This window comes from Schistocerca piceifrons, chromosome 10 (genome assembly GCF_021461385.2).
Source record: "Schistocerca piceifrons isolate TAMUIC-IGC-003096 chromosome 10, iqSchPice1.1, whole genome shotgun sequence".
Taxonomy (NCBI): Eukaryota; Metazoa; Arthropoda; class Insecta; order Orthoptera; family Acrididae; genus Schistocerca; species Schistocerca piceifrons.
The window spans coordinates 126,706,477-126,719,750 of NC_060147.1; the positions used below are offsets into that span (position 1 = coordinate 126,706,477).

Here is a 13,274-nt window from a genome sequence, read left to right on the forward strand (position 1 = left end):
AATCATTATAAATGCTGCTGTCACGTAACTAGAATGCATCAATTAATAAAAGAGAAAGTTTGGGGTCTATTCTGGAAAGACAAAACAGCTATTCCCTTTTTTATTCTACATGTAATTTATCAGCTGTTGCTTTCAGGGGCCAAGTAACAAAACAAAAATCATGTTCAATTACTTTTGACACTCAATAACAAAATATTTAATTCTGGGACATATTGAAATGACGCTTATTGAAATCGTCATCTCTACGTTTGAAAATTTTTCATCACAGGAAAGAACGATTATAAAAAATCCTCATCAGTTCATTTAAATCTAAATTGTAGCTGGTCAGTGCACTGAGTTGGTGCAGAATAAATTTACGTTTTGAACCAATGAAAAAAAAAAACTCTGATGTTCTCAATGTGACAGTAGGTTAGTATCCTAGCTTTTGATATTCAGTGGTCATAGCGTACGCAAGTTGGAGTGAGCAAAGTCTAGACTCAACGTTTACTGTGGCCTAATGCGAGATGGTACTTTACCAAGTAGCATCTGCATCTCTGTGCTGGATCAAAACGCTAATTCCTTACTCTGATCTTAACTGAATTCACTCAGTCGCAACTTTCCTGTGTTTTTTCTAGTCGAAATAATGGCTATTGCACACTCGCTATGGGTTGGAGCGACGTACACTATTTCTTTGCCCGCAAAAATTCCCGCAGGAATAATTAACTATCGCTTTGCTAGCTGTCGCCACGATACATGAAGCGTATTGCACTCACTTCGCACGAAGCAAAGCTCTCAACGCCCTCACTTGTTTCCACATACTTGTATGGGCCGTCGCGAGACGAGAGAGAGAGAGAGAGAGAGAGAGAGGGGGAGAGTGAGAGAGAGAGAGAGAGAGAGAGAGATACAGCCCAAAGGTCTCAAAATGCTTTTCTATAATGGGGATCTCCCCACTGTGTCGCGTCTGCGTCGCCAAGTATAGCTTCAGCCAATCACCGTCTCGCTAGCGGTGAATAAACACACTTATTTTTCTTGCTGGGTCACAGTCTAGCCCTGTTAATGACGTCCAGCCACTTGCTCTCGGTCCCAGCCTTATTTACGTTAAAGGGAATAATGTATTGTTCTGGCCTGATCCCTTTCTGCGCTAAAGCTCGCCGTTCTCTTGCTAAACGGGTTTTTATGATAAACCCATTTTACTAAGGTTTGAAGCTCCTCGTTCTTCCGTGTTTACGATTTAAAAACTGGGTTATTTCTGAAATCAGCTGTATGCAAACACAACTAGTTTATTTTTATATTTCCCCAGACATGTTTCGACACCAATGTGTGATCTTCTGTGGGTTAACTTTTATTTTCTGTAAAGTACAATGTCACATTTGTAAGAATTTAACTACTGTAGGTCTAAGAAATACAATACTTGCAATTTGCTTTGTTTTCTTTGGACACTCACCTTAAAATTACATCGCTAATTGAATTGTATTATTAACATCTATTTTAGTGCTCGTTTTCGTCGTCTTTTTGACAGCATGTCATATGGAAACTAGCCATGAAGAAAAATATTGCGTATTTGTGAAGAGCTGTTTCGAGGTTAGAGGTTATGTACGTCTCTGTACTTACGTACAGTAAGCTTTCCAAAAATACGCCATAATTTTCCTCATGGCTAGTTTGCAGATAACATGCTGTCAAAAAGACGACGAAAACGAGCACTACAATCGATTTTTAATAATACAATTCAATTAGCGATGTAATTTTAAGGTGAGTGTCCAAACATAACGAAGCAAATTGCAAGTATTGTATTTCTTAAGGCCTACATTAGTTAAATTATTACAAATGTGATATTGTACTTTACAGAAAATAAAAGTTAACCCACAGAAGATGACACATTGGTGTCGAAACGTGTCTGGGGAAATATAAAAATAAACTAGTTGTGTTCGCATACGGCTGATTTCCGAAATAACCCAGTTTTTGTGATATCATTAAGCACCCGCTCGGTTCGTCTCCAAAATGCGTTTCACTTTAACTTGTTTGTTCATGCCAGTCCATATATTAGTAGACATTGTTTTGTTAGTTTTCGGTACATGAGATTAACTGCAATTGCCTTTTATTGATATAGTATAATTATTATTTTCTGAGGATCTCATACTGTATCGTCCTGTCATTATGGATCAAGCTCATGTAATGTCCGTAAAATCCGGACGCCTTACAATTGTGCATGGGCTCCTTCTGAATACTCTCCTCCGCACAATTGATACTCCGCTCCAAACGCCGTTTCCACTTCAGGAAGCAGTCTCGCTACGCCTCTTGCTGGATCGCTCGAAGCGCCGTCTGCGAATTTTCATTTATCTCGTCTATCGTTGCTAATCTTGGTCCTACCAACTTTGGAAATAAAAGAGTCCGCAGGAGCCTGGTCTGGATGGCAACGGCCATGCCGCAGTGGATACACCGGTTCCCGTGAGATCACCGAAGTTAAGCGCTTTCGGGCGTGGTCGGCACTTGGATGGGTGACCATCCGGACCGCCATGCGCTGTTTTCATTCTCAGGGTGCACTCAGCCTCGTGATGCTAACTGAGGAGCTACTCGACCGAATAGTAGCGGCTTCGTTCAAGAATACTATCATAACGACCTGGAGAATACCATCTTACGACCAGGAAAGCGGTGTGCTGACCCCATGCCCCTCCTATCCACATCCTCCACTGAGGATGACACGGCGGTCGGATGGTCCCGGTAGGCCACTCGTGGCCTGACGACGGAGTGCTTAGGAGCCTGGTCTGGAGAGTACTGAGGACGAGGCAGCATAGTGATTTCGTTTTTGTGAAAAGAGTCATGTACCATCGGGGATGAATGTGCGGGTACATTATCGTGATGAACAGTCATGAACTGTCTCGCCACATTTCAGGCCATTTCCTGCTCGCAGGCGTCGCAACACGCGCCGATAGTGCCATCGATTAGCAGTTTGTTCCCGTGGCACGAATTCACTGTGAACTAATGCTTCGAATTCAAATAAAACTATCAGCACGGTTTTGACATTTGACCCGACCAGAAGAGCTTTTTTAGGTCTTGGAGAACCTTTCCCTACCCATTGTCAAGACTGAACCTTTGTGACAACATCATAACCATAGGCTCATGTCTCATCACCAGCTACGATTCTCTTAAGGAACATCTCGTCCTCATTTGCACGATCCAAAAGTTTTCTCACAGATTGCGAGGCGAAGCTCTTTTTGGTCTTGATTCATCAGCCGTGGGACTAACTTCACAAGAATACGATGCTTTGTCAGGATTTTATGACATGATCCTACTCATATGTTACATTCTTCTGCAATCTCTTCGATTGGCATGCATAATTTCCTTGACGTTCCTATCATTAGCGTTGACAATAGATCTCGGAGGGCGTCCTGAACGAGGGTCATCTGTAACTTCCATCTGGGCACTTTTAAACCGTCTGAACCATTCGTAATATCGAGTATGGCTTAAGGACTCATCACTGTAGGTTTCCTACTTCATTTGGTGTATCTCCGTAAAGGTTTTCTTGAGTTTACAGCAAAATTTAATGCAGACACGTTGCTCCTCTTACTCTGCCATCTCGGAATTCGCAAACTGGCGTATTGTGACGAGACAGTTGCTCGACCACCATTGACGAGACGTTTTCAATTGGTGAGAGATTTGAAGAATGTGCTGGCCAGGGCAGCAGTCGAATATTTTCTGTATCCAGAAAGGCCCGTACAGGACCTACAACATGCGGTCGTGCATTATCCTGCCGAAATGTAGCATCGCGCAGGGATCGAATGAAGGGTAGAGCCACGGGTCGTAACACATCTGAAATGTAACGTCCACTGTTCAAAGTGCCGTCAATGTGAACTAGAGGTGACCGAGACGTGTAACCAATGGCACCCCATACCATCACGCCGGGTGATACGCCAGTATGGTGATGACGAATACACGCTACCAATGTGCGTTCACCGCAATGTCGCCAAACACGGATGCGACCATCATGATGCTGTAAACAGAACCTGGATTCATCCGAAAAAATGACGTTTTGCCAATCGTGCACCCAGGTTCGTCGTTGAGTATACCATCGCAGACGCTCCTGTCTGTGATGCAGCGACAATGGTAACCGCAGCCACGGTCGCCGAGCTGATAGTCCATGCTGCTGCAAATGTCTTCGAACTGTTCGTGTAGATGGTTGTTGTCTTGCAAACGTCCCCATCTGTTGACTCACGGATCGAGACGTGGTTGCACGATCCGTTACAGCCATGCGGATAAGATGCCTGTCATCTCGACTGCTAGTGATACGAGGCCGTTGGAATCCAGCACGGAGTTCCGTGTTACCCTCCTGAACCCACCGATTTCGTATTCTGCTAACAGTCATTGGAACTCGACCAACGCGAGCAGCAGTGTCGCGATACGATAAACCGCAATCGCGATAGGCTACAATCCGACCTTTATCAAAGTCGGAAACGTGATGGTACGCATTTCTCCTCCTTACACGAGGCATCACAACATCGTTTCACCAGGCAACGCCGGTCAACTGCTGTTTGTGTATGAGAAATCGGTTGGAAGGTTTCCTCATGTCAGCACGTTGTAGGTGTCGCCACCGGCGCCAACCTTGTGTGAATGCTCTGAAAAGCTACTCATTCGCATATCACAGCATCTTCTTCCTGTCGGTTAAATTTCGCTTCCGTAGCACGTCATCATCGTGGTGTAGCAATTTTAATGGCCAGTAGCGTAAAACCATGGATTAGCGTGGTATGACCAATGTGGAAGCGACATGCGACAGTGGATTCCTTCCAGGAGCAACAGGAGCAAGAGTGCCATCCTGCGACAGTCTCCTTGGTAGTGTGGAATTTATTAGATGAGACAGTAGCCAACCAGATGTCATTCCATCTCCGAGTAAGCAGGGATCTTATTTGCTACCTGAAAACCTGCATCTGGTATTGGTAAAGTGAACAGTGGGTGAGTAGTCGTTCCTCTAGCCAAATGGTTGGTCTCTTCATTTTGTGGACCAAGTTTTCTGAGCAGAGCGTGTGTTATCCTTGTCAGCAAGTTGGACGCCTGCGCTGTCAATCTGACTGTGCGACCCCGGGCGTTTCCATTTCTGCGGTACGCACGCAGACAGCTCATTTTCCTGGAACGTTACCAGTGAAAGTGTGCCTAGTGCGGGAAATCGAGACACTGTAGAGCGAGGAAGCGGCTGACCCGGTAACAGAGCCTTCCTGCCGCTTCCCCGGACTCCCCCACAGCTACGACCGAAAGCGAGTCGCGGCCCCCATTTCTCGCTCCCTTGTCTCCGTAATAGCACGCCTCCATCCGGGCTGACTGCCCTCTGCGCTTTCTACGAGGCAGACGGCACTTAGCGCCGGAGGCGGCGGATTCGGCGTGACAACTGGGAAGCAGCGTCGTCATTAGCATGGCGGTAGGGCTCTGCGAGTGCTTTCACCACTGTTCCCTTACGCCGTGAAAAAATCTCTCCCTCCAGTTATTGGAGAGAGCTCTTTTCTGACAACTTGTCTTCAGTGGCCAGGTGGGCGCCATCGTATCTGGAAACGTCCAGAATCTTTGATGCACTCTTATAGAATTTCTGCGAAAACTAAGACCTCTCTTACAAGACGGGTTAAAGAAAGGCAAGCATAGTCATATCGTTTGCAGATTTAGATGCAGCAAATGAAAAAGACGAAATGGGTCTCAAAAAAGCGATCTTCAGAAATTGTTAAACGGCTAACGAGCAGAAAACGGCAAGTGCCATTATCCAGTTTCCCAGAAACTTCGCTCAGTAGAAGAGCGGTCCAAATCAGCCAACAAGTGTCTCGGCTTACCCGTAGTTACTCAATACTTTCTCCCGGTCGAAGTTTTCGAGGTACTTCATGTGCTTTTTTTTAGCGAACACCTGTTTCAGCCGAAGCTGTGGCACAGTCGTTGACAACGCGGCTTCAGACTTCTGTGTCCCGTGTTCGAAAGCCAATTACGATACTGGCCATTAAAATTGCTGGACCACGAAGATGGCGTGCTACAGACGCGAAATTTAACCGACAGGAAGAAGATGCTGTGATACGCGAATGACTAGCTTTTCAGAGCATTCATACAAGGTTGGCCGGCCGCGGTGTTCTAGTGGTTCTAGGCGCGCAGTCCGGAACCGCGGGACTGCTACGGTCGCAGGTTCGAATCCTGCCTCGGGCATGGATGTGTGTGATGTCCTTAGGTTAGTTAGGTTTAAGTAGTTCTAAGTTCTAGGGGACTGATGACCACAGAAGTTAAGTCCCGTAGTGCTCAGAGCCATTTTGAACCATACAAGGTTGGCGCCGGTGGCGACACCTACAGCGTGCTGACATGAGGAAAGCTTCCAACCGATTTCTCATACACAAACAGCAGTTAACCGGCGTTGCCTGCTGAAACGTTGTTGTGATGCCTCGTGTAAGGAGGAGAAATGCGTGCCATCCAGTTTCGGACTTTGATAAAGGTCGGATTGGAGCCTATCACGATTGCGGTTTATCGTATCGCGACACTGCTGCTCGCGTTGGTCGAGATCCAATCACTGTTAGCAGAATACGAAATCGGTGGGTTCAGGAGGGTAATACGGAACTCCGTACTGGATCCCAACGGCCTCGTATCACTAGCAGTCGAGATGACAGGCATCTTATCCGCATGGCTGTAACGGATCGTGCAGCCACGTCTCGATCCCTGAGTCAACAGATGGGGACGTTTGCAAGACAACAACCATCTGCACGAACAGTTCGAAGACGTTTGCAGCAACATGGACTATCAGCTCGGCGACCGTGGCTGCGGTTACCATTGTCGCTGCATCACAGACAGGAGCGCCTGCGATGGTATACTCAACGACGAACCTGGGTGCACGAATGGCAAAACGTCATTTTTCGGATGAATCCAGGTTCTGTTTACAGCAGCATGATGGTCGCATCCGTGTTTGGCGACATCGCATTGAACGCACATTGGAAGCGTGTATTCGTCATCGCCATACTGGCGTATCACCCGGCGTGATGGTATGGGATGCCATTGGTTACACGTCTCGGTCACCTCTTGTTCGCATTGACGGCACTTTGTACAGTCGACGTTACATTTCAGATGTGTTACGACCCGTGGCTCTACCCTTCATTATATCCCTGCGAAACTGTACATTTCAGCAGGATAATGCACAGACCGCATGTTGCAGGTCCTGCACGGATCTTTCTGGATACAGAAAATATTCGACTGCTGCCCTGGCCAGCACATTCTCCAGATCTCTCACCAACTGAAAACGTCTGGTCAATGGTGGCCGAGCAACTGGCTCGTCACAATACGCCAGTCACTACTCTTGATGAACTGTGGTATCGTGTTGAAGCTGCATGGGCAGCTGTACTTGTACACGCCATCCAAGCTCTGTTTGACTCAATGCCCAGGCGTATCAAGGCCGTTATTACGGCCAGTGATGGTTGTTCTGGGTACTGATTTCTCAGGATCTATGCACCCAAGTTGCGTGAAAATGTAATCAAATGTCAGTTCTATTATAATATATTTGTCCAATGAATATCCGTTTATCATCTACATTTCTTCTTGGTGTAGCAATTTAAATGGCCGGTAGTGTATTATTCTTATTTTAGTTTTTCATTCATCTACCCACGTCCGCAGAAGATTACTTCACTAATATTGTTCCAGTGTGCACTGAAATAACGTTCTTCGCACTCGTCTACTAACTGTACGTCTGATGAATAAATTAAAAAAGAAAAAAAAACAATAAATGAATAAGAAAACTGTTTGAAACTGTTTTCGCTGAAGTTCCTGTTCTTTATCTTCATTCATAATCCACTGAAATCACCAGTTTTGGGAAAAGTGATAAGTTATGCGTGTTTTGCCGTGCAATTATTGCCATCGCGTAAAATCTTCAGCAGTGTTAACGACGTTTCCATCTCGAGTGGGAGTCATACCAAGAAATGTCGCTGCGGCAAACCGGCCTTCGTTTGATGCTTGTGGTGTTGGGAATATCACTGTTTTCAATGATTCTACGATCGGTGTCATCCAAGAGTATACACCAAATCTTACTGAAGAATAAACGCAAGAATAAATGCGTTAATATTAAAATGAAATAAAAGAAAACGAGAATTTAAAAACATTGTAACCCTTGAAAACATACCATACACAGGTACACATTTGTCAAACACTGTTGTTATTTTACGATTAATATAACGACCTCGTATCGGCGTAATTCCTAATAAATATTGGTGTTGCAACTATCTGCGTATATGGGTAGGTAAATAAAAAAAATGAAATAAAGAAAAACCGCTTTAGAACAGGGTGCACAAAAACAGAGGCTGAAATGCTAACCACCGCACCACCATTTCGGCTGAAATTATCACGCACTAAAAGCCATCTACACTGAAGCACCAAAGAAACTGGTATACACATGTGTATTGAAATACAGAGATATGTAAACAGGCAGAATACGGCGCTATGGTCGGCAACGCCTATGTAAGAAAACAAATGTCTGGCGCAGTTGTTAGATCGGTTACTGCTGCTGCAATGGCACGTTATCAAGATTTGAGTGAGTTTGAACGTGGTGTTACAGTCGGCGCACGAGCGATGGGACACACCATTTCCGAGGTAGTGATGAAGTGCGGATTTTCCCGTAAGACCATTTCACGTGTGTACCGTGAATATCATGAATCCGGCGTCGGCCGGTGTGGCCGAGCGGTTCTAGGCGCTTGAGTCTGGAACCACGCGACCGCTACGCTCGCAGGTTCGAATCCTCCCTCGGGCATGGATGTGAATGTTATCTATCCCTTCTCCTTATTTTGATCCTATGTCGTCCTAATGTATTTTAAATTCTTATTCTAATACGGGATGCGCTATCTCTTCTCTGCCAACTTATTGTTTCTTCTTCTATCGCATCATCAGACAAATCTTGCCAGTCTGTTAGCGGCCGGTAAGACGAGCCGCCTGGTTGTGTGCTGCAGACTCCCGGCGTCTGACATTATGCGGCGAGCGGCGACGGCGGCTGTGCTGGTGGCCGTGGCGGCGCTGATGACGCGGCCGTGGACGGCGCGCGCCTTCCCCGACGGCGCGCCCGTGGACGCGTGTGTGAAGCCACGCCCCAACCAGCCATACCACGGACAAGCGCGGCCTGGGGACCCGCGAGACAACCCCTTCTCCATCGTCGCCTCGGACGATCGCTACGGCCCTGGATCCAAGATAACCGGTGAGCGGCGACACGCACTAACGTCAGTCGTGCTTGGAACTACAAATCCAGCTGTAGGGTGCAGTTAGGGGCCGTGCAGAATAACTTGGTCAGTAGACACACAGTCAGCATGGCACGCTTGGGGAGAGTGGCAGTGTTGGGGGGGTTGCGGGCAGCCGCTGCAGGGGAAATGTCTAGCGCTCGAGGGGTCGTGCCATTCTGAACTGAAAACTTCACTCACATTTTCGGTTAATATCAAGTTGAGACTCTCCTCACCCACACTTGCATGGTGATCATTAAAAAATATCTACTGTCACCTCTGCTTTGGTTGTCTGTTGTTGTGGTCTTCAGTCCAGAGACTGATATGATGCAGCTCTCCATGCTACTCTATCCTGTGCAAGCTTCTTGATCTCTGTTTGCAGTAGGGTTTTGGAGCATATACTATATTCAAGCATTATGAATCACCTCGAAGGGAACGATCTATTGATACGTAATCAGCATGGTTTCAGAAAACATAGTTCTTGTGCAACGCACGAAGTAATGGCCACTATCGACAGGGGATCTCAAGCTGATTCCGTATTTCTAGATTTCCGGAAAGCTTTTGACACCGTTCCTCACAAGCGACTTCTAATCAAGCTGCGGGCCTATGGGGTATCGTCGCAATTGTGCGACTGGATTCGTTATTTCCTGTCAGGAAGGTCGCAGTTCGTAGTAACAGACGGCAAATCATCGAGTAAAACTGAAGTGATATCAGGTGTTCCCCAGGGAAGCGTCCTGGGACCTCTGCTGTTCCTGGTCTATATAAATGACCTAGATGACAATCTGAGCAGTTCTCTTAGCTTGTTCGCAGATGATGCTGTAATTTACCGTCTAGCAATGTCATCCGAAGACCAGTATCAGTTGCAAAGCGATTTATAAAAGATTGCTGTATGGTGTGGCAGGTGGCAGTTGACGCTAAATAACGAAAAGTGTGAGGTGATCCACATGACTTCCAAAAGAAATCCGTTGGAATTCGATTACTCGATAAATAGTACAATTCTCAATGCTGTCAATTCAACTAAGTACCTGGCTGTTAAAATTACGAACAACTTCATTTGGAAAGACCACATAGGTAATATTGTGGGGAAGGCGAGCCAAAGGTTGCGTTTCATTGGCAGGACACTTAGAAGATGCAACAAGTCCACTAAAGAGACAGCTTACACTACACTCGTTCGTCCTCTGTTAGAATATTGCTGCGCGGTGTGGGATCCTTACCAGGTGGGATTGACGGAGGACATCGAAAGGGTGCAAAAAAGGGCAGCTCGTTTTGTATTACCACGTAATAGGGGAGAGATTGTGAGAGATATGATACGGGTGTTGGGATGGAAGTCATTAAAGCAAAGACGTTTTTCGTCGCGGCGAGATCTATTTACGAAATTTCAGTCACCAAATTTCTCTTCCGAATGCGAAAATATTTTGTTGAGGCCGACCTACATAGGTAGGAATGATCATCAAAATAAAATAAGAGATATCAGAGCTCGAACAGAAAGGTTTAGGTGTTCGTTTTTCCCGCGCGCTGTTCTGGAGTGGAATGGTAGAGAGATAGTATGATTGTGGTTCGATGAACCACCCCCCCCCCCCCCCAGCACTTAAATGTGAATTGCAGAGTAATCATGTAGATGTAGATGTAGATCTCCCAGTACCTACTGTAACCTACATCCTTCTGAATCTGTTTCGTGTAATCATCTCTTCGTCTCCCTCTACGATTTTTATCCTCCACGCTGCACTCCAATGCTAAATTTGTGGTCCCTTGATGCCACGGAATATGTCCTACCAACCGATCCCTTCTTCTAGTCGAGTTGTGCCACAAATTTCTCTTCTCTCCAATTCTATTCAATACCCCCTCATTAGTTACGTAATCTACCCATCTAATCTTCAGCATTCTTCTGTAGCACCACATTTCGAAAGCTTCTATTCTCTAATGTTACTTATAATCCGTTTTGATTGCAAAATTTTTTATTCATATGATCGGTTCCGGTTCATTCAGAACCATCTTCAGATCTGTAACGATAATGATACAAATTTACTCTATCACGGAAGCAAATCTTTTTCATCCTATCTAATCAACATCAAATGTACCAGAATGTACCTGATATTTCAGTTACAGGAGTAACCCGTCCAAATCCAGCAACTTTCACATGTTGCGTCACATAAAACTGGTTGGCAGAATGCACGTCATTTATATTAATTATAACACTATTACCGACAGGTGGCGTCTGGTACATTTGTTACATTCCATTTGCACATAATGTATTCAGTAGATTTTTTTTGATGAACTTTTATCTCCGAAAATACTTAATTAAAATATGTAGATGTCAAGTTTAAAATCTGTACTTATCAAAATTAAAAAACAGTAAAGTTATCATTTTCATACGATCTAAGAAACATAGGGTGATTTATGTATCTATGGTGCTGGTGTGGACTACTTGTCCAAACTATTTATCGTCCACATATCACTTCCAAACATGGCCACACTCCATACAAATACTTTCAGAAATCACTTCCTGACACTTAAATCTATACTCGATGTTAACAAATTTCTCTTCTTCAGAAACGCTTAACTTGCCATTGTCAGTCTACACTTAATATCCTCTCTACTTCGACCATCATTAGTTATTTTGCTCCCCAAATAGCAAAACTCATTTACTGCTTTAAGTGTCTCATTTCCTAATCTAATTCCCTCAGCATCACCCGAGTTAACTCGACTACATTCCATTATCCTCGTTTTGCTTTTGTTGATGTTCATTTTATATCCTCCTTTCAAGACACTGTCCATTCCATTCAACGGCTCCTTCAGGTCATTTGCTGTCTCTGGTTGGTATCTAAAAAGAATTCCGCTGAGAATGCAACAAAAGCAGCTACTTGTTTTCACGTTGCTGGTTGAACATTTGTAGCTTCCAGGGAGGTGCCGTCAGTGGTGAATTTAGAGTAAAACCTACACGCATTTCTTGTTGCAATGTTAAAACTTGGTTCTTTTACCAAAACACAGCACAGTTTACACAGTGTTGAAACTGTGAGAGAATTCAGAAACAGTGGTTTATTAACTTTATTAGCTGAGGGACTGAGGAAAAGTAAGATCAGCAGCTTACAAAACAGCACCTCCTTACTGCACAAAAATAAACGCGTAATGTCTTCGTTAATGTTGTTCCGAAACCGACAGCGTTTCTCTTCTCACGAGCTATCGATGGCCCCTAAAAATTAAATTCTTTCATCGAAAAGTCTGTAACTTATGGAGTAACACGGTAAGCAAGGAAGTGTGGCAAAATAATTCTCTACGTGTGCTATTATTTGTCAAAATCTCATTTTGATATCTCAAACCGTTTATGAAATATGAGGAATGTTGTGTATATTTCGTTATGACTTTATCGTTGGCACAGGGCGATCGCAAATGAGTGCGTTACGTCAGATCAGTTTTCTCGAGATTGGTGACAGATACGAAGGTCATTGGATAAGTAATGCCCCACATTTCTTTTCTCACAACATATTGATCGTTAAAGAGTCCGCCTCCGTAGCGTAGCGGTAGCATTATCGCCTACCACGCAGGGGGCCCGGGTTCGATTCCCGGCAGGGGACTGGGTGTTGTGTGTTATTCATCATCATTGATTCGCAAGTCGCCGAAGTGGCGTCAGCTATAAAGGACTTCCAAAACGGCGGCCGAACTCCCCCGAATTCGGACTCCCGGCCAACAATGCCATACGATCACTTCCATTTCTTTATCGTTAAGAGTTAGAATTTGGTGACTATATACATCAACATGTCTTGTCCGTGTCCTATTTTTCTACGTCTCCATCATGTTCTAAGGCCGTACGCCAACGTTATGGAATAGCATGTATTACGTGCTGATAAAAGCTCTTGCCCTGTTGGCGTCGCCTTGTTTTCACTGCATGACTGACACTCTCGTCATCTTCAAAGTGAGTTCTCCGTAGAGAATCTTTAAGTGGCCCAAAGAGATGGTCGGCACGAATAATGGCTTCCGCACGATTCAGCATGTCCGGGGCAGTGGCTGTGACAGGACGTCCCGAGCCTGGCTGATCATGGAGCTCTGTTTCTGCATTTCCTGAGGCTGTGACTTTCTTTACCCATCGCCCAACCGTACTCCCAT

General features: G+C 45.1%; 1 protein-coding gene and 1 pseudogene across 1 annotated transcript in view; both read left to right on the forward strand.

Moving 5' to 3' along the window:
- The window catches only part of LOC124718862 (putative defense protein 3), a 153,754-nt gene that overhangs the window by 16,770 nt on the left and 123,710 nt on the right, over positions 1 to 13,274 (forward strand). The window contains exon 2 of the mRNA XM_047244495.1: positions 8,915 to 9,154. Within this exon, the coding sequence (XP_047100451.1) occupies positions 8,932 to 9,154 (223 nt within the window). The 5' untranslated portion in view covers positions 8,915 to 8,931. The remainder of the gene's footprint in view (positions 1 to 8,914; positions 9,155 to 13,274) is intronic.
- LOC124719230 lies at positions 2,389 to 2,506 on the forward strand (annotated as a pseudogene).